The sequence below is a fragment of the Toxotes jaculatrix genome, chromosome 8 (genome assembly GCF_017976425.1).
Source record: "Toxotes jaculatrix isolate fToxJac2 chromosome 8, fToxJac2.pri, whole genome shotgun sequence".
NCBI lineage: Eukaryota > Metazoa > Chordata > Actinopteri > Toxotidae > Toxotes > Toxotes jaculatrix.
The window spans coordinates 27,790,452-27,813,338 of NC_054401.1; the positions used below are offsets into that span (position 1 = coordinate 27,790,452).

At 39.6% G+C, this 22,887-nt stretch overlaps 1 protein-coding gene across 2 annotated transcripts in view; it reads left to right on the plus strand.

Annotated features, from left to right (window-relative positions):
- The window catches only part of tsnare1 (T-SNARE Domain Containing 1), a 120,465-nt gene that overhangs the window by 77,241 nt on the left and 20,337 nt on the right, over nucleotides 1-22,887 (plus strand). For both annotated transcript variants that reach the window (XM_041044948.1, XM_041044949.1), the window contains exons 10-11: nucleotides 2,686-2,768; nucleotides 15,697-15,806. In XM_041044948.1, the coding sequence (XP_040900882.1) occupies nucleotides 2,686-2,768; nucleotides 15,697-15,792 (179 nt within the window). In that variant the 3' untranslated portion in view covers nucleotides 15,793-15,806. The remainder of the gene's footprint in view (nucleotides 1-2,685; nucleotides 2,769-15,696; nucleotides 15,807-22,887) is intronic.

The following is a 22,887-nucleotide window of genomic DNA, read 5'->3' on the forward strand; positions in this document are numbered from 1 at the left end:
TTAACCTTACTGGACATGGTATCATTGTATGGATCTTTTTATTGTACTGACAGAATTAGTGCATTAGTGCTGTAGAAATGAGCAATACTGAATTTAGCAAGATGGAAGAAGGGCTGACGTTGCATTAGGAGCAACACACAGAATCAAGGGAGCACTGAATCGAAGATCTGGGGAAATACCACTACTTTCAAGAGGAGTTTTAATTCATGAATTTCAAAAAAAAGTCATAATTAAGGTAACATGTACACTGTGCACCTCAACGCATTCCTCATGTCATGTCCTCAGTCAGATAGAGAATGAAGTGAACCCTTCCTTCCATCACACTCAAGAGTATCAGTTTCTTCCATTTGTGAATTCTGCTACATCTCATGCTTGTTCAGGATAATCAGACATGCATGAACTACACTGAGCTTTTCCACCATTTCCATGCGAAAGACTGTTGATATGGTATTTTGGACATGGAAGGTGAAGGAACACAGTGTACTCCCACCCAAATGGATGAACGGAGAGATGGAAGAGGACTCTGTGGAAGATTGCAGATTTCACAGCATTATACCACAGCAGAAGTCCAATCTGATCATTACAGAGCCATGCAGTAATGGACCTCTCCCCATTAAAAAGAGATGCACTGAAATTGCCTTTGGCCTTTTTTTTTTTAACAAGGCTTTCTTGGTGTAGTGGCGGATATGAATAAAATGTGATTCTGCTGTGGAGGCGTTTGTCGCAAAAGCAGCAGGTAATACAATGAAATGAATAGTCTCAAGAAGGAAGGATTAGTGCTTTTATGGTTTTTTCATGCTGGCTAAGGACCCACTATATTAAAGCCTGTGAGTCAAGATACATAATCATCAAGGTTGGTTTAGCAGGCAGACACAAACTCTGGCACACCACACAAAAGAGGTGTTAAAAACATTCATTCGCACACATCAGAGGAGTACATGCTTTTGTTTTTCAGGGTGATTAAAATCTTCTGGGGCTGGACATGCTGGGAGCTTGTTCCCGAGCTCATATTATCATCTATGCAAATCCGTCTTTATCTGGTATTTGGAATGTATGAATGAATTGGTCCAGAAGGTGGCGCTGGAAATCTCAATGGGTCCTCACAACAGTTTCTCGCCTTAGAGGCTTCAATAAATCAAACTCAGACTCATAAATAATGTTGAGTATGAAATACCTTTGGAACGACACTGAAAGTTTGGCCTGAGGGAGGCCCTAGAGTAACGATCATAGAAAGAGTCCTCATCCTCTTGAGAGCATGAACATTCTCGATTTGATGGAAATCTGTGAATTAAATGTAGATGTCTTTGTGTGCAAATTTTGTTTTGTCCTGAAGGTTGAGATATAAAGTCAGGGTAGCACAAAGTTAGAAATCATTTTCTGGGGGACCATGAATATCCCTAGAAAATGTAAAACCCAGGGACGTGTGGGCAGTGGGAGGAAAATGTGAAGGCTGCCTTGTAGTTTTACAATAACGTGTCCCACGATTACTCATCAATTCTTCACAGATTTATTTGGCGGTCGAGTGGACACAATTACAAAATTCCTCTGGAAAAAGGAAAATAACTTCTGCTGGAATAAACACTCCAAAATGGGACCAGGATCATTAGTCTAATAAACTGACCACACTCAAAAAGCGGATTTAGTGTTAACTTACTCTTTAAAGAACTATATAAATCAATCAATCATGAAGAAAGAACAGAGAGGCAGTCAACATAATTTAATTTGCTGCTGAGTCTAAACACGTATCCCTCTTCTCTAACTCCCCAAAAGGAGTAAATACAATTCATTGACCCAACCTCCTGCTCTTGTTAAGTTCCAAAGTTAAACTTTTACAAGTTCAACGCGTGCAGTAATTATCAGAGACCATCACAGCATGAAAGAATGAGAAGTCTTTGCTTACATCTCTGAACTGGTTGCAGCCTTCTGACTCTCTCAACACCAGAACAATCAATAACGCTCGCACTATTGTCAGCCATTTGTAAATATGTGTATAATTATGTGGTGATACCAAATATTTTGGACCGTCCGGTTCATTAAACACGCTCTGTCTCATCCCATTAACTTCTGTGTATTGACAACCGTTAAAGGAGGCCCTGCTGTTTTAATGGTGTAAACTATTAGACCAGTGGTCCTTGGTAACACCGAGGAGTAGTCTGGTGTCAGTCCTTCCATGAAGCTCAGGATGACTCAGCAGTTTGGGATAAACAACTATGCACCAAAGAAAGAATAACCGCTAAACCATTTTTAATCATATGTACACAGGCAACTAAACAGTCCAATGCACGCGACAGTATCACAGCCTGGTGCATAGGCCAAATAACCACATACAGTCACACAGCTGCAGAATTCACCTCTATGTGGTCACAGAAACAGCAGAATAAAATCTGTGCCCATGTGCTCAACTAACCAAAACAAGCAACACAGCGGGGACAACTAGTGTAAATGACTTGCCTGTGATTTCGCTATTATTTGGATTTCCTTTAAGTCATCATTTATCTTGGGAAATATTTCTCTAGGATTTAATTTTATGTCCAGTACTCTAACTGAAGTCCACTTACTGTGTGACAGGGATGACTATAGCTTTGAACTTTTTTTGTATACAAAGTTTTTTTTTGTTTTTTTGTTTTTTTGCATATTACTGAAATGAAAATGACCCATTAACAAATTTGCTCTTTGTTTCCTCAGACAGCATTGAAGATTACATCCAGACTACATCGTCCAATGTGGAATCAGCCAATCAGGAGCTTGCAAAAGCCAACCAATACCAGGTACACTGAACCTTCCCATACTGCAGTGTGTTCCATGGTTTGCATTAACTTTGTTCTGTTTTAATTTTGTGTACTTAACTGAGCTTTTGCATTGTAATACACTCACAAGAAGCTTAGCTTGATCAGCCATGCAAACAGGGACTTTGCTAACTAGATTACACAGCTTTATCACATCCCCCACTAGAATAATAACAGAGATGATGTAATTTCATGTCATACTTTACTAGCTTTTGCCTTCAGTTGAATTAATTGTATTTAGAGAGAGAAAACATAAAATGCTTGCCTGGAGTCTTATAAAAACACAAAACCACATATATATAATTCCCTTTTCATGGGCAAGTGTTATTTCTACTGAGATAATGGTTATAAATTTGCAATTTATTCCTACAAGTGTATTGACTTAGAGAGGGAAAAGCGTTAATGGGCAACAACTGCAGCCAGAAATTATATAGATCTTTTTTTTTTTTTCCTGTGGTTTTTGGGATGGCTAGAATTTCCACTTCACAGCACATGTTGGAGAGACGTTTTATGAGATGCCCAAGGGTCTGCTTTCACTCTTTCTTTTCAAGGAAATATATGTTTCTCCTGCTGTTCTGTCAGGGACTATCTCAGTAGGCCAGAACACAGGGTGGCTCTGTGCCGTGTAGGCCCCTGGCTATGGTAAATAATGTATTGACTTAAGTGTCACTGGGTTAATAAAGGATATACACTGGTTGTATAGCTTCAAAGCTGTATCTAACTCTCTACCTGCAGTGCCTTTTGACAGATATGAAAAAATAAAAAAAATACTGTATGTTTTGAGATTTTTGACATTTAAACCTTGAGTGATACATGTGCGATAAATGAAGTGCCAGTAAAAGGGAGAAAGTGGGATTTAAGTTCTGGAAGTTTGATAACAAAATTCTATTTTCTTTTTTTGAATCACAGCCAGAGAGTGATAGACTCTACTTTAATTTTACTATATTTACTGGTATAAGTAGCTATTCCATGTGAAAATGATTGCTGGGCAGTTTCCAGAGTCTGTCATGACTGCAGTGATTTCTGTCTGTCCCCACATGCTGCTACTCTACTAGTGAGCGAACAAATGAGCGAATGGCAACAGCTTTCCCATTAATTGTCATTTCATTATCTCAAGGAGAGCTGAGCCGTGACTGAGCTCACACTGAGCAATTTAGTTCTCCACCAATCCAGACAGCCGCTGTCGTTGCAGAGGTAGAGCAGCTGAATGGGAGGAAAAACAACAAAGGAAAAGACAGACAGACAGACAGGCACAGTCAGAAAGACACACAGGCAGAATGATGGACATGGAGAGAGGAAGGTTCAGATTCTACACAGTCCCATGTTAACATCAAACCTGATCGCTTTGTGCTGAACACTGTAAAAGCTAAAGACTTTATAGTTTTTGCATACACATACAGTTCATTTCTAGGAAGAGTGATACTTAAATGGACTCTGAAGGTGACCTGTGGTATCAATCACCGAGACGTTCGCAGCAGATTGTCTAATTTCTGTGAGTTTAAGGAGGAGCTGCCACAGATCAGACCCGCTCCAGCTCATCCCCCAAACACAGTCACCACGTTGTGATTTGTATTCTCTGCCCACCGGGAGTCGTGCTGTTTCAGAGATGTTCTGACTCACTTCTCTGACCATAACAATTTGGCCCTTTTCAAAAAAAAGAAAAAAACAAAATTATAATGTAAGAATGTATGAAAAGAGCTCCGGACTATAACGCTGCACCATGTAAGATGAAATACAGTACGAGTCTGAAATGATGCGTTTATTCATGGTTAACCCCTTATCTGCACTAAAGGTCAAAGGTTAGCATGTTTGGGACAGCATCTATTTTGAGGGAACAACAAAAAAAAAAAAAAAAGAAAGAAAGAAATGTTTTGTTGCTTAAGGAGTTTCTGGCTAACTCAGGTCATGGCTCCACTGTCAGTCAGACTGTGTCTGTTAGCGTTTGGGTGCAGGTGCTTATTTTATCCACACTTACACCTGAGTTCATATCACAGCAAAAAGAAGTTAAAAAGATGAAAAATAAATTTAATAATTCAGAGACAGAATGTGTCCACGCTTGGAGACATATTGTCACAACTGAGCAAGGACTTGGACCTAAACGCATGACTCCACAGACAAAATCAAAACTAATAATTTTTATTTTAACAAAGTAGCAAATAAGAGTCACCCATAAAGGGGAAAAGGGCACAAAAAAACAAAAGTACAAAACGCAAACACAAAATTACTCTAGTGAGCAAAAGATAGAACGAAGCAAAAAACCAAACCAGAAACAAAGTAACAAAAAATACACACTGACAAGAGATAAAATGCTAGATCACTGGACAAGAGACAAGACGAGAGACAAGACAAACTTCCCCAGAACAAAGTGAGACACAGATAATATATAGACACAAGGTAATGGGAAACAGGTGACACCAATTAGAGTGGGGCAGACAATCTCAAAAGGCGGGAAACCAGACAAAGACAGGAAGTAGATTGTGACAAGATACACAAGGGCCATGATTTCAAAATAAAACAGGGACTACTAACAGACCTTAACAATCTAAACAAGAATCAGAAAAGGTCCAAATGTCCACAAAAGAGTTCAAAACCTAACAAAAGGGTTCAGAAAACAACCCCCTTAGGGGCTGGTCATGACACATATATGTTTTATTTGCATTGTCCTGCTACTGTCCTTGTTTGAGTCCTCAGTATAGCCTTACAAGAAAAAACAAAACAAAAAGAAACAACCATGGTGGGTGTCCATAGACTAGCCTTCCATTTCTTATAGAAGTAAAAGCAGGAAGACAATGCACTGCAAGATAAACTCCACAGCAGCTGCAACCCACCAACACACAAAATATGACAAAAAACAGTAGTGTACAAGTACACAAAAAACTTTGTCACTATAACAAGAGTAAAGGTGATTCATTGCTTCCGCACCAGCATTTATGAAACTGCTTTCACCTGCTACTGATTCCACTTCAAGTGAAATCTCATGTGCTTTCCTCACTGTAACTGAAACTGCTTTTATTCATTACATGTCATTTGACAGTTCAAACGCTCTAATTTATTTTCTGCGTGCTTGTACATCAACTGACTTTCAACCAACCGAGCTTCAATCTTCAGCTGACAATTCATCTACTTTTAGCTCTAATATTTAAACTGACGTTCCTGATGCTGTCAGAGTGCTCACATGGCAAAATGACACTTCACTGCTGAAAGTGCACTTCAACACTTTCAGCTCCTTTTCACACTAAGATGTCAACTCACAGTTCCACTCCTTTCATCTCTTATGAACTGAGAGTTCATCTGCTTCAGCTTCAATTACAACTCTCATATAACATTTCATAAGTAAAAAAAACAAAACTCATTTTACATTTACACTATTTACAGCCGTAATTTCCAACTCATGTTAGCTTTCTGCACTATTTGTGCGTATACGTGTGTTGTATATATGAAAATGGCCTTTTTGTGTTGTCGTGTCAGAATGACACACACCTGAGGGCTGTACTTCATTTTACTCAAAGACAATCTGAGTCTCTGAAGTGCAAACCCGAGATCTGGTTCAGGTTTAGTCTAGTGTCAGTTTTTCGGGGGCTGGATCTGCCCTAAGACCTGTAAATCTCCTTTAATTTCCAACAGGGGCTACCAGGCAGTATCTTGTGTTTACCCAACATAAAAAGAAGGTAGCGTGAAGTTAATGGCACTGTTGTGACCACATAAAAATTCAACAGAACCGAGAGGAGGAAGGAGATTAAACATTTTGCAGCAAGTCTAAGCCCTGATGTAGCCTCAAACACTGGTCTACACGCACTGCTGCATCTCCACCAATGGTCAATTAAGAGCGGATGTCATTTTCCTCTCACGCCCCGCCTTGTCTGCTCACTTTACATTAAAAATAAATTGAATCTATAATCCATTATCTGAAGGCAGATTGCTCTCCCTGCTGCAAGTTTCCCCAATTGCTGTGATGTTTTATCACCTCATCTGTGCTCAGTGGACCACAATGAACTCTGATTGTTAATTGCTGCACAAGATGGTTTATAATTACCAATAAAACAGAGATGTTCTAACAATTTGGTGAGGGAAAACTGTAGCCTTTTCGTGCATAGAAAAAGAAAAAAAAAACAAAAACAAAAGCACAACGACAAAATAACTGAATTCATTATTGATTTGACGGGTGTGCGCGTGGTTCCATGCTGATGTCATTGTTGAGTCTATCCATCTTCACAACTGAAAATTGACCTCCCAGTGAGCGACTACATCTTTCGGAGTCGTGAAAAAATCAATTTAACATAGTTCTTCTCTGGCTAAATTGAGGATAATATGGAGCGCTGGCTACTGTGATTGTGGAAGGAACAAAGGAAGAGGGAGGGGAAGAAACAGAAGACAAAAAAAAAGGAAGATGGCTTGTAAATTAATGGGTAGATGGATGAATGGACCCATCCACACGCGGACACATACAAATTGTTGCCCTTTTGACAAATAAGATAATGAAAAAGAATAACCTAATCACAGTGATAAAGCTCTGAATGATCACTGCTCGGACGGGGGAGGGGGGGGCTAACAGATTGCAGGGAAACCGGCTTTCTGTTCAATCACTCTTCCCCGGGTCCCTCTGGACTCCTTATGCTACTTTGAAGGATATGGAGTGGAAATAACAATGTTTGAAGTCGCCCAGGTTGATGTAAGTGACACTCCTCTGGCTCTGCCCCCATCCGCCACAGCTGGGCTGAGCTTTTTGAAGAGCAGAGAGAAAAACCTGACTTCAAATAAAGCATGGATACATTTCTTAGACGTTTTAGTTAGATTTAAACTGTTTTAAATGTCCACAAGCCGGTGTTTCATAGACCCAAGTATGTGTCATGACTATAGGGAGGCAAGGACTAGGACCCAAACGCACAACCCCTCAGACGTAGTGAAAAAGGTAATAATTTTAATTCTAACAAAGTAGCAACAGAAAATAACTCACAAAGGAGGAAGGCAAACCAACTGAACAAAGTAACAAACAAGAATCACCCATAAAGGGGAAAAAGGAACGAGAACAAAAATGCAAAATGCAATACACAAGGTAAGGGGCAACAGGTGAAACCAATCAGGACGGGGCAGACAATCACAAAGGAGGGAAACAAGACAAAGACAGGAAGTAGAACAAGACAAGATACACAAGGGCAGTGATTTCAAAATAAAACAGGAACTATAAACAAAACTTAAAAAACTAGAGTTCAAAAGTCCATAAAAGAGTTCAGAACATAAAAGGATTACCAAAAACAGCCCCCTTAGGGGCCAGTCATGACAGTATGCAGTGTCAAAGGTGTTTTTTAGAGCCTTAACATTAGGAGAAAGAAAAAACATTCTGAGAATTGTGATACACAAAAAGAGTTTTTAGATCAGTTAGAAGCAAAGGTCAGGAGGTCACTGTAAAGGTTAGGGATTTGTCCTAGTAACCACACTTGCAGTATTTGCAAGTAGTCTCGTGCCTACTTGTGTGACTTTTGTCCAGTCACTGTCCACATGCCCACACTGTGGACATCTGGCAGAGCTCATTGGGACATGCTTGATTAACAAGGAAGTCCCTTCATTTCTGCAAATGCATTACATTGAATAAATGTAATGTAAATACTGCACATGGCATGTTGGTACAAATAAACAGAATCAACCATGCAGTATTATTATTAGTCCCAACAACAAGCACAGACTGTTGGTATTATGTGGTAACCATCTGTGGAGGTTCTTTATATAACTATATATCTAAATACTACATAACAAAGCAGCATTTACAGCAACTAACATGTATTTCATTTTAAGACCGTCTGTTTGTCTGGTAAACTCTGGTTGATGAAGGATGTGTGTAGCTGTTTATTCCACGGCACAGTGACTGTTTAACTCTCTCCGGGGATTATATATCAGTTCTTGCATCGTGGATGTGTTTTTCTCCATGTACTGCATATGTGTGTGTCTCTGTATGCATGTTTGTATGAGTCACTACAACATGCAGTTACCTTGTTCATGATACAGTCACATGAATGTCACTTTCAAATAACCACAGCAATCACATCATAGCAGCAAAGAATAACAAAAGTAACTATGGAGTCCTCTTGTGTTTCCATTGCATGTGCTTTGTTTGCAGTTTATGCATCAAAGCCCACGTTGCCCCCCCAAAAATGAAATTCTACCTGAATTCCTGACTTCGGTAAATCTGGAAGCAAATGTCTGGTGGGTTGGAAGCCACAGTAGAGTGACTCTGGAAGAGCAGCAGTTCAAAGCCAGGTTACACCACACTGCTGGTGCTTCACTCTGTTTCACTCCTGCATATTCACACACATAAAGACACATGATGTGAAAGGCACCATTAAGCAAGGCTTCCCCTATTGAATCCCCTATTGGGTGGTGTGTGACTGTACACACCACACAACCTGAGCTCAGTTCACCTTTCTTGCTGAAGGTTAACCCTCGATAAATCTGTCTTTAATGCCATACCCTTGGATGAAAGATGAATGAATCCCATCACTATATGATACCAGTGGATTTAGACCTATGAATCGCTGCCTGCATCTACGACTTGTTCACCAGTTTAAATGGATCCATTGTTGTGCTCACTGACAGCTATTTCCACCAGCTGGAGAAACAACTGACCAATCAGAGTGCTGTGAGTAGTATTAAGAATAGGAACATAACTTCCCCATGTAGCTAGCTGCCTGGCTACATCCATAAAAAACAGTAACACGTAAAATGGCCCAACGAGAATCAGGGATGAGACTGATGCAGCTGTACAAATGCTTGTATGTCAGTGACTGTCCTGTAAGATCAGATCCTATAGGTCATCAGTGCAAACAGCTCATTATTACCCACACTTATGCTTTTGTTTAGGTGGCCTCTAGCAGCCATAGTAAATATGACGAGAGCAAAGGAGGAAGATGAGTGTCGTAGTATGAAGAGCAACAGGCCTATGATAAAGACATTGGTCCTTTCCTTACTGATGTCTCCAGGATCCTGTAACCCCCCCCCCCCCCCCCCCCCCAGTAAGAAATCATGAACACTACAATGTTGAAAATTATGTAAAATTCAGATATAACCATTCAGACTGAGCTCACTGGTTTTCTGTCATTACGATGTGGAGTTGTCCACCATTTCAGGCAACATGACAGACTGATGAGCTTTTTTTTTTTTTGTAAACAAAATGTCAATCTGTCTTTAACAAAAGGCCAAATGTGCTGATGCTGGTCAGTGTTTTTTATTTGTAGCATTATTGACAGTGGTAGTCACAGGGCTTCCTCCCAGGATGCCAAGGATTGTCCATGAAGTCTGTGTTTATTTGCTGCTCCTCTTAAATATCATAATCAGAGTGACTGCATGGGACTCTGAGTTTTATGTAAATTGCATATAAGCCGATTACAAGTGAGGCAGTTCCGCTGTAAACATTATTTATTTTATGGACTTCCAATTTTCTCGACCAGATGCGATAAAGGGGGAATAATATTACGGCCATTATCATCGCATTGCATTATTGTTGTATTATGAGGATATTTCTCATGTCACACAAGGTAAGAGTTTTTCTTCCAGAGACACAGCAAGTTTTTCTTCCATGTCAGGGAAGCAGAGATGAGATAGACAGTTGGTTTGTGTGACAGCACTATCAGCTCTGATGGTTAGAATTTTTCTCCCCTGCAGAGTTTTTTGAAATGGTTTACGGTTGTGGAGAGTCTGAGGTGGCCTTCGAAATATGGAAGAATGGAAAGGTGAATAAGCCATTCACGCTCTCCTCTTCTCTGTCTCATCTTCTCTTTAACTCATCTCTCTTGCTCTTGACCTGCGCTGCTGATCTTCATATGCACGAGTGGAATTTCTTGCAGAAGGATGAGAGGCAGAACAATGGCTTAAAGCTGTGAAAATTTCCATGTTAAAAAAAAACCTGACACTTCACCAAAGAGAACCATGCTATTCTTCTAAATTCAGATGTCTGTATAGACCCTATAAGGCTGAACCTAAAGAGACTGAACAACATAAACAAAGCTCATTTTCACAGGGTTTTCCTTATTCCCTTTACAACCTTTTGTTTGGCTAATGACCTTATAAAATATCAGTATACTGGAGTATTCACAGGAGTTACCTACTGGTGCTGCACAATCCTGCTAACAGTGGTATTAGTACTAGCTTAGCACAGGTTTAAAATATTGATGCTAAGAGAGGAAAATACCCAAGAGGTTAGAGTCCAAAGAGGAGAAGAAAACTAGATTGGAAACCTGTCCAGAGTGGACCATGTTTCTCACCCAGTGGTGCTGATGTTATCCAGCGTATCAACAACAAGTAGCTGACATTAAAAAAAATCAGCTGATACATTTGTTTCTCCTCAGTTGTGTTATTTGCGTTTGGAATCACTGTTCAGTGATGTTGATCTTTCAAGCTGATCTTTGCACATACAGTTGAGGAAACAACATGTTAAGCATTTGATCCCATTGCAAACACACCACATGCTTCCAAACACCATGAGGTACGAGCAGATACAGCAGTCCTTGATCTTCACTAAAACCTGCAACTTTTTCTGAACTGTTTTATTTGTTCATTTAATATTTGGATCTCCATATTTTAACATATGATGATGCTGAATAAAACACTTTGCTTGATACTGAGTATTTTTGCACTTGCTTCCATGTTGCAGGAACAGCCTTTAAAAAATATTTCAAAAGTACATCAGGCACATTTTGGTGTGTTTGGGTACCTTGGATTCAGAGCATATATAACGTCCTCTAACTAAACACAACACCTTGTGGCCTCCAGAATTGGTTCCCTCAGCCTTGATGGCTGCAGTGTCATCACTTTACCGTCAAGGGCTCCGTCAAACTTGTTCATTACTTTGTAGAACAAATTCAGAGAAAGCAGTCTTGTGCAGTTAACACACTCAAAACTGTAGGGAGGGGTAATCAACAGCACAAGATGTTAATAATTGTAGGCCTTCTTCACAACTTCATTCTAAAGAAAGCACACAGGTAAGAACTGCATCGAAGAGCAATATATTTTTGTTAGTCCTCTGACCACAAATTCAAAGATTCACAAAAAGTTCAAGTGTTAATAAACAGACACACGTGTAAATAAATGCATGAGAATTGTTATTTAAATTTTAATTTGGAGGGAACTCTACACTTATCAAATACAGTGAGAGAAACATGAAGTCACCATGTGCAAGTCAGCATGGGAAAGTGTTATTAATTGTTATTATTTTTTTCTGCTTTAGCTAAATTTTAAACTTTGAATATTTAGCTGAACATATATAGTTCATGGTGTCCTACACTGAGTGTCCATAGGAATAACTTCACTTGAGGTGATTCCACAAAAAATAAAAAAACAACAACATTATGACCAAGTTTCAAGCAAGTAGCATAAATTTGTCAGTAATCATTATCAGTAAATTTTCTCCCCAAATGTAGCTGAAATTTTCACATTTCCTGAAAATCTGCAGAGGAAGATATGAGCTAAGGCTTATTTCCCTCCACTACCTTTATGTGATTTGGTGCAAAAGAAGATGACGCGATTACCAAAGCACCAGTCAAAGCTCAAACAAACTGTGTGCTAAATGTGATGGAAAGATTATATATATATATATTTTTTTCCTTTTGTATTTTGTCCCTTCAGTGACGTGTGACATTTAAATGACATCAGGATTAATGTGCAAAATCTATTTTCTATTTCAGTTGCATTTTACCAGTGCACCAACTTTCCACCTCGGCTAAGTGTAAAAAGCATTTTGTGATATTTTACCGTTTGATCCAATTCCTGGTATAACCCCCTTTTTTTTTCGTATTTGTAAAATGAAAATGTGCTTAAGCTTAAACACAGGTGGACAGAAACGCTTGTTGGAGTTCAGTGCAGAGTTAGAATTAACCAGAGTTAGAGAGAACGGCTGTACGACTGTGCTTCAGAGGATTTTTCACAATGACGAGAAGAAAATTCTCAATGAAACATTTTAGCATCAACATCACGCTTTAGGAAAGTGAATATAGCTTTTGTAAAATATCAGTGTGGACACTGAACTTTAAAAACCTATAGTGACCATATCCCAGCTGCTCTCCTCATACTAGACATTAAAAGTGAATAAAAAAGGGTGTGAGGGAGAAGCTGTCTTCCCCCTGAGGGCTTCCAGCACCCACTGGCCCTGAAGTGCTGGCACTAAAGACACATTCTCTAGCAGATTAAGTCACTGGTGATAAGAGCATCCCTTCTCTATCCTTCTCTGTCTCTCCCCCTGCGAGTCTCTCTGTCCCGCCTCTCAGCCTGCCCTGCAATCTGGAAAATTCTGGTTTAAAAATACTGCAACACTTCCTTTGTTATACTAAGCTCTTTTTTGTTCCCCCTCTACCTTATTTATTTTCTTGTTCTCCCCAAATAACAGGAGTGCTGGGATGAACGAGCAGGAGAAAGAGAGAAAGAAGGGAGTATGGATGAGAGAGGGAGGGAGGGAGGGGATACAGTATATAGAGAGAGGGAACGACTCGGCTCTGTCAGAGCAAGCAGAGAGAAGGAGAGGATGGCAGAGAAAGTTTATAAGGCGTAGTTTAGGAGGAAATGCGTGAGAGAAGCTGGGGAATCTGTGGTGGCCAGCTGCAAGAGGGGAGATAGCGGAGAAAGGCTTTTAATTCTCAATCCCCACAGAGCCTTTGAAAATTACCAATCTTCTTATCACAGACGCAGGGCTGCTTATGCAAATTGTTGTGGAGTGGAACGTTTAAACGGAAAATTACTCGACAGCATTTTTTTTTCCTCCCTCCCTCTCCCCCTCTCCCTCTCTTCCTCTCTCTTCCACACAGAAAGCCTGTTTTGAGTCTCAGATAAGAAGATGAATTGCTCTCTCCGCGCTTTGAAGCGCGTCAGGATTTAAAGACTCCAGCCTCGGCTCTGGTCTAACGCCGCTGCTCTTGCTGCCTTTGTAGCAGAAAACAGGCTGGGGAAAAAAAAAAAAAAAAAAAAAAAACGGGAGAAAAAGCATTTCAGAATAACATAGATTCTGCGCTCCAACACGTCGTCACCGCCTGAGGAGACAAGGAAATATATAAATATTCCCTAACCCCTGCTCTTCACTCTATTTACTTTAACATTTTTTTGCTTAACACAGTCTGCAGTTTTTTCCTTTAAAGAAAAAAAAAACATGGCAAGTAATTGACATGAATAAATAAAGCTCATGTGCTGTGCGGAGGAACGTTTGAAGCATTTATCTAAATTATACCACAGGCAGCATTAGAAATGAAACAGGAAATAGTTATGAAAACCATTCAATGGTTGTGAAATTGTGAGGTTTTACATGTTTCTGAGTTTTATGTTCTGTGATCAAGTGGTTTTTGACGTTCACTCCATTCCCCTGTACATTCCCCTGTCTGAGCAGCCTCCCTCTTTCCTGGCACCTTCCCAACACATTTGATTAATGTGACAATGAAAACCACTCCTCTAAAAAGGCGACATGAGTTCTAAACAAACAAACAAAAAAATGGAAATGACTTGCAAAGCACTGAACAATAATTGTTTTTGTAAGAATTAGAGTGTAACTCAACAAATGATATCAGCATCCAGTGAATTGGACAACTTGTAAATTTAAAAACATATACAATATAAAACTTGTAAAGTAATATGTGTCCTATTACAACTTGTAAAATAAAAAAGAAAATGTGCATGTGCAATGTATAATTGGGGGTTAGGGTTAGGTGTTGGGATGTGAGCGTATCCTCCAAAGAGAACAGGAAAATGCTCTCTCCTCCACCTTGGTCGATACTGCCACCCTGGAGCAGTCCCCTTCAAAAAAAAAATTAGCCATAATTAGCTTAGTTTTAGCTTTATTTTGCTTTTGTTTAGATTTTAGTTTAGCTTTAGTCAGCTGTTCATAAAATTAGCCTTAGCTTTTCTTAGTTTAGGTTCCTTACTTGCTTTCCTTGCTTGGTTTTCTGTATGGCTTGCTTGCCCTTTGTTTCTTTAAAAAAAAATTGTTAATAAATACAAAATAAGTGAAATATTATGTATATTATACAACTTGTTTTTTTGTTTTTTTTTTTTTTAAAAAGGAAAATGTCCATATTTTTCAAGTGTTTCACTTTCATTTTTTTCAGTTTTATTTTGCTTCATTTTAACTTTTAAACACTGACACAGGCACTAAATCAGCTAATCAACGAACAGCTCTACATGGGCAGAATGAATTTGTTCAGGAGAAGATTTGGGTCTTACATCTGCTGGTCTGTTGCCTCCCTCCTCCATTTCCTCCTCTTAGTCATGTATGGGTGCCATCGCACAGGCAACAATAATGTGCAGCAGAGCCATCACAGTGATGACTGCACAGCACTGCGGAAGTGTAGGCAACCAGTGGACTTTTTTTTTTTTTTTTTTTGACAGTCATCCCATTCCTGCAATTTATCTGTATTTGTCAGCGTGACCTTGAATCCTCCAGCTCCTGTTCGCTCCTCTTGTGTTAATCTCATCCAGCTGAAATGCCACTTTCCTTGTTCTTTCACTTTCAAGATGCCTTTTTTTTTTTTTTGGTTCCTTTTTGTTTGTGCAGATTTTGAGTGCATGTAAACGTGTGCTGTGGGGTTGCATTGAATTATTTCAAAAACAACAAGAAGGTAGTAACAGGGCAGTGGGGCTGTTGTGGCCGTGTGGTTATTAAACTGGAGCTTGACATTTACAGGGCTGCTAATGTACCACGGCGGTGGCTTTCATGTATGCAGAAAGGGGGTTTGGGGCTGAATATTTTAGATTTCTGAGGATTTGCTGGTTAAATCACTGCTGTCTCATGTGAACCACCGACCAAAAACACGCAAATATAATTATTTAATGGTAAACCAAGCATAGATTCAAAGCACAATGACTATCATATCATATGCATATGGTCCAATAGGGAACTGTCTAATACATGAACTCCACCCACATACTGAATCCTCTCTCCCCACAGAGGCAGCTGAGGAAGAGGAAGTGCTACCTCCTGGTGGCCGGAGCCATTGTCCTCACCATCCTCATCATCATCATTGCTGTTTCAGCAAGAAAATAAGACTGGCCACTGTGGTAAGATTCATGACCCACAATACAACACTGCACCCCCCCCCCCCCCCCCCCCCCCCCCCCCGCCCCACACATGTGACAATTCCACAGTGTTCCATAAAACTCGTGCAAGGAATGCTCACATAAAGTGATGTGATGATGTACAGAGCTGATACCTGCCTTTCATTAAAGTCAGGATACCAGCCACAGGACGTTAAATTAAGTGGAACTGCATTCTGCACAAGAAGTATATGCACGTGATAACACGCAAACACACATACGCACTGTCTGACACTTTGGATCCCAGTTTCTTCATTGAGTGGTGGGGATACATGCTGACAACATGTAAAAAAGCCTATGGAAAGGGAAGATGCTGAGTTAGTAACATGTATAAATGGGATTTGAATGCATACAGATGGAGGGGGAGGGGACAAGAGAGTGGGTTATGACAGAATAACTAGGGTATGGTTCAAGGCAAAGCCGGAGCCAGCTCTAACTAAAAGCTACAGGATCATGTAGGACTTTGTGCTGACACAGGATTTCAGCTGTTGCCCTGAAAGGTGACTCTCACCCCGTGTCTACATAGGTGTAGGGTGAGCAGCACATTAGCAGAGCAGCAGTAGCTTCTCTGTCTGCGTCTACACTGGATGCATCAAGGCACAGTGTTGTAAATCACCTGCGTTTTGGGAAAGTCCAATGTGGTTATGTGTGACAAATGGAAGAAAATAGACTTGGAGTGTAATAATATGCTTGGTGAGCAGTTATGTGGCCTGTGTGACTGCTGGACTGTTTAACGGTACCTGTTCCATCAAAACATGGCTAAACAATATGAACAACAGATTGTTTAGCCATGTTTTAGATCATAAATCCTTTCCTTTCCTTTTACATTTTGACTTGCACTAAACTTATTTAATTTAATCTTATTTTATTTTACTTTATTCTATTCTATGTTGTATATTCATACATGTTGCACTGGAGAAGGAGATGCTTTCCATCTCGTTGTACATGTAAAAGATGTCCAATGACAATAAAAGGCATTCTATTCTATTCTATAAATGCTTTATGGCTGCCTTTACATAACAATTAGTATAGTATCAGTGACAAACATTGAACGGTCATGGCTGCATTTTCTAAGATTACACCTTAAAATCTTTGTTTACAGCACCACTCAGGCAGACACCATTGCTGCATCAATTACTGGCCAAGCAATATATGACAGGAGAAACTAATGAAAAAAAAAAAAAAACAGGTCATACAACAATTTCAGTTCACAAGGGGAACGTTAATAGCTATGTTATATCATATCAACACCCAATCATGCTTGGCCTGTGTCATTATTAACTCTTTCATATAATCACTGATTATATGAAATCACTGACATATTTCAACATTGCTACTTTATTGTAACATACATTTTAACATTGTTAGCTTAGAGCAACATGCATTGGAACATTAATATTGTATGTGTATTGTAACACTTATTCCCTTTGACGTTGTCATTGAGACATTTTAGTGCAACATTAAGCAACAACTGTATTATGTCCAGGAACTTTCGAACGTTCCAAAGCTTCTTTATCCTCCTTTTGCCATTTCAATGAAGAGTGCATGAAAGACCTTGCAACCTTGAGGCACCTCAGAAGGACACTGAGCCCCTGATCCAATCCAGTCTCAAGGAGGCGTGTGTGGGATCCACCATTTAGCTCCATGTGATAAAACACTGGATGAGGCAAGGCTTTATAGGTTGTAACCAAAATGGATTGGTTTACCACTTATGAATTGCTTACATCCATATCAGCCATAGTATGGGATCATGCTCTCATCCACTGACAGCCATTCCTGAAATGATATGACTCTGTATGACCGGTTGAGCTCAGAGAAAATGGGTCCCACCTTAAAAAGTGGATTGTCAGTGATTTTTTTGGTGTGGTCGGTCACATGAACTGAGGCCATTTCACTAAACTGATTATTCCACAGTGCATCTGAAAGGTTTTCATTGTGTACATCACTATCAAGTGACCAGTACATGTGTTGGCACAAAGCTTTACCCAAATGTGAGATCTAGATGCACTGTGTTATCCTGCTGATCACTACTGTCACCCTCAACGTGTTTAATCATTCCATGACTACACTGAAAATTCGGAGTAATTGCATATATCAGTACTTGACACCTTAAAGATGTGGTGTACCAAAAATCCAATTGTCCTATGTTTGTGTTAACATTTAACATTTGTTAACCTTTCATTAGGAAAATTTGATTTAGCCATCCTTTTTCTCATGGTGCAACCAGGAAATAAATAGCTCAGGTCACGTGACAATTTCCACTAAACACATGACACTGCACATATTTCACTGAGACCCTATATTATTTCAATATTTGCTGGAAGTGCGTTAATACATCATTCAATAACATTTTTAGAGCCTTATAACTGAAAATGTTTTCTACAGTCACTATTGTGACAGATGGCATTAAATGGCTTAAAAGCAGTTCAGCACCATGGACAGCTGCTGTTAACCAGCTACAAAGAGTGCTTCGCATTACGTGTCGGTCATCCACTAACCTCTGGTTTGGCAGTTCAATCTCCAGCTCTTCCTGCCCACATGTTGAAGTATCCTTTGGCAAGTGTGTGAATGGTTGGATCAGAGGCCAAATAATGTAAAGCAGTTTGTAAACTGCCAAGATAAAATAAATAAATAAGTGCAGTCCATCTACCATTTACCATCTGCACAATCACCCACTGGATGTTGTTGAAACCATAAAAATGAGCGACAGAGGAGAGTGGGCTGCACAGGATGATGAAATTGTCACACACATAAAAGAGGGGTCACAATACATTGATGGCTTTTAAAGCTGGATAAACAACAGAGTGATATTTGAGTGAGATATGCAGGCAACCCTGTGCCAACAAGGATAGAAAGCACAACAAAACCCAGTATGCAGAAAGCCTAAGTCTGCTCTCCAAAACTACTATCACCCAGCACCAAAAGTTCAGTAACAAGTCAGTTGTTTATGAACACTCTCTGTGTTAGAACAGTGGGGAAAAAAAGGCTTCAAAAGCTAATGAAAGTGGTTGGTTCCAGGTAAAAAGCCCCTGGACAGAATTTTTTTTTTTTTTTTAATTTTCAAAGCAGAGCTGCCTCAGCTTTGTGCAGGATGCAGGACAAAAGGGGAAAAGCTGCTTCACACATTGTGCGACCAGCACCGACATGTAGCCACTGAGCCTCACCTGAGACTGATAAGCACACGTACTGCGTTGGTTGCTCACAGTATCACATCATTGATTCCCAAACATTTGCTTAGAACCATAACAAACGATTTATGTAGGACCCTACACTGAATGTTCCCCTTGAACTTTAAATATAAATGTACCCTGTGTAGTTTTGTTGTAAACAGTGTTCAGTGTATTTGGTTTTACTCACCATAACACATGGTGTGTATTCTCACAGTCTAACAAATATACTGAATGTGTTTCCTATACTGTTAATACTGTTAATGAGGATTAACGGTATTTAATGTAACTACTGATATTGATATATATATATATATATATATATATATATATAGATAGATATTTTTTTCTTTTGTCACAGAATCTTAATGTATAGTAATTTGTCTGTTAATTCTTCCTCTGTTTATTACCCGATATCTAATTAACACTAGAATATTGCTTTCTGTCCTCTGTTGTATTTGTATAGACTCACTCTAGAAACATTGCTTCCCAGCATCATGCAGAATGAATGAATGGATAGATAAATAAATAAAATAGGAATTTAAAACATACGATTTCAAGTGTATTACCCCCACTAAGTTTAAAGGAGTAACAGACGCCTGCATTCTTTTGCACATACTGATTCCACCATCACTGTCACAGTATTGTAATGCACTATGGGATGGCAGTGTCCATCCCAAAGCCTTAGTCAGTGAGCTGAATGATGACAGCATACTCTCCTATCTAACTGTCCTTTGGTAAAATATCTTTATATTGCTTCTGCTAAAGCATGATTCCTTAATGAATGTGTCTATGTCAGTCCACATGTGTAGCATAGCTTATTTAGCTACATTTTAGGTAAACTAAGATTGCTCTCAACATATTTAGCAGACAGACAGGCAGTGGTGAGTAATTCTGGAGTGGTACGAGGAGCTTATATGGATTCTTAAAACTTATTTTCTGCTGTGAAAACTTTCATAAAAGGGCAGAAAGTGCAAGCCTGTGCTATTATAGTGTAGTCATCTTGCCAGCAGTGTTAATTTCAGCAGCTAATTTTGATTTAGTTGTAGCCTGTTTTACAGAACATTTTATCAGATATGGCCAAAAGGCTTATTTTTGAAATGCATGTGTATGCCGCTGTGTGTGTGTGTGTGTATGTGCTTTGTGTGTAGTTACCATGGTTACAGATGTCACTCTTGTCTGTTGTGAGATTTTGTGGAAAAGGCACTCCTCGGGTTGTTCACACACACACACACACACACACACACGCACACACACACACACACACACACACACACACACACACACACACACAGTGGCTATGTGACACTGATCTGCAGTAATACACACTGACTCTCCTCAGCAAATCCACTTATCATTATAAAGTCTGGTTGTTTGAACAGAACCTCTCCCTCTCTGTTGTTGCAGCTCTCCTAGCATTAGCACGGCTACCTGTCCTCTCCACTGCAGAGCAGTGGATCATTCAGAAGCTGACTCACTCACATGTTCACATACTGTTCACTGTCTGGCTTTATCTCAAGAGGAGAAGCTAAAACGTCACATGACACAGTGATATTTCTTTAGCAAACATCTAGAGGAAGATTTAGATGGTGGACTCTGGACATTAATCCAGGAACCTACTTATTCATTTTGATAGCGACACAAAAGATAGCCAAGTGAAAGTAGCGTTATCGTTACCTCTGCAGCACTTGATAGAGTTATATTAGCTGTTTAACATGCTGCCAACATGTTGTTATGGTTTGTTGCAGCTTCCTATCTAAGGGACTAACAACAGATAACTTAACTCTTAGAGACACAACACCGCTGAATGCAGGGTGCTTTTAAGTATTGCAACAGGCCAAGCAGAGAAGTCATATACTTCTGCACAAGAAACGGGCATCAAAAGATACTGTTGTCCCAATCTTGAGCCAATATCATAGTTCAGGCAGGAGTTTCCAATTGTCCTGCCACAGTTTCATTATGAACTGAAAATATCTTTACACTTCTCAGTGTTTCTCATGCACTGATTTATTTGTGGTAGCCCGCCACAATATGGACAGTGAATGCCACATTTTGATTTTGGTTTTTTTTTCACTATCTGAAATGGTTAAAGTCTTATTTCCTTGTAGAGATGTGCTCAGTGCTTTGATTTCACTCAGCCTCTCTTTGTACCTCTCTTTCGCCCTCTTTCTCTCTCTCTCTCTCTCTCTCTCTCTCTCTTTCCCAAACACATTGACAACACGGTCTGTCATAGTCGGACTTGCTGTTGGGAGCACCAGGAGAAATCCTGTCCTCCCAGTGGCCTTTGAAATCCAGTGGGCCGTTAAAAAATCCATAAGGTTTTTATCGTCTCACTCTGTCTCTTGTGTCTGTCATTCAGGGTGCACACGAGAGGGAGCTGTGTGCGGAGAGGGTTGAGGTTGAGGGTTGTTACTTGTTTGACACAATGGGGCTGTATATATTGTTCAGTTATTTATTTGTCACAAAATATCTAATATTTGCAGTGGAGCAGCTTATTGACAGTATGATTTATCACTCTGTCTGGTCAGCTACTGCTAAAAATACAATCTAATTCTGTGGAAAACACTGTCTCATTTTCAACCCTCACATTTTAAATAGTTATAGTGAAAAATCTGTGTTTTTGTCATCAGGGTTTTGTCGTAGTTTTCGCTGACGAAAGTACCACTGCTTCGCCGTATAATAAGACTGCACTGCAAAATAACACTGGTCAAAATCATGTGGGAAACACATTGCTGAGTTGACAGTTTCCTCCTCCAAAAAAAAAAAAAAGAAAGAAAAATTCTCAACTCAGCTCTCTAAAACACACAGTGAACACATATATTTACTTTTAGTTTCAGTTATTGTGCGCTTTGATGGCAGCTCTTAGAATCAGGGTCACATTTTCTTGGTTAACGGGTGTTTCAGTCTATCACAGTTAGCCTGTTGGGAGCCATCGTAACACTTCAGTTACTCTCAGCTACCAACTAAAGCAAATTTACATTTTGTTGGTCCACCAACTGGACCTGATGGCAGCTACCAGTAACATCACAGATGCTACATCCCTGTGTTCCCTCCAATCTGTAAACTTTTTTATTTATTTATTTGTTTTATTTTATTTTGCTTTATAGAAGAAGTTGGTGGTGAAAACTAAAGTTGGAATAGCTAATGTCTGTTGTCACAGCCATATTTCTAACTGTCTAGTAAGCTGATTTCTTATTTTTAATTACTACCAGTAAAGAAGATAAAGTAAGAGATGGGTAATCCCAGGCATGAAGTTGTTGATTATTTATTTTGAATTCATCCTAAAAAGTGCTGACGTCTATTTTCAGTCAGAATCTGCAGAAAATGTGTTTTAGTTTGAAGTTAGTTGGATTTACCCTCCTCTTCTCCAAGTTTTTACAAAGCTGCCATATGATACTGAAGCAGCACCCAACACATTTTAGCCTGATATTTTTCATGGCTGGAAAAACTTTCCTGATTTTTTTTTTCTCTCTCTCTCTCTCTCTCTTACTTGACGTTCAATACAAGATGTCTCTGCTTGCATAAAGCATTGATCGTCACCTATTTTTCTCTGGGGGGAAGGAAAATGGAGATCCTGTGGAACAAAGCATTCTATTCATAAAACAGCAGGCTGAATCGATGCTCCCGTGGCGACTGGCCCATGTTGAGGCTCAGCAGTTGGCGATCGACGCTCAAGTGGCTAGACACTACCAGTTACCACAGCGAGACAGTCTCAGAGCTAAAAAAAGAAACGGGCCATTGTGAAGACCATTAATGACTACTGCTATTTGCACACGTTCAAAGGAAGCTTTATTGATGTTCACCTGTTCTGTCAAAAAGCAGAAGTGTAGACAAACTAATGACTTCAGATTTATGAGTATTGTTTTGTCCCAATTACA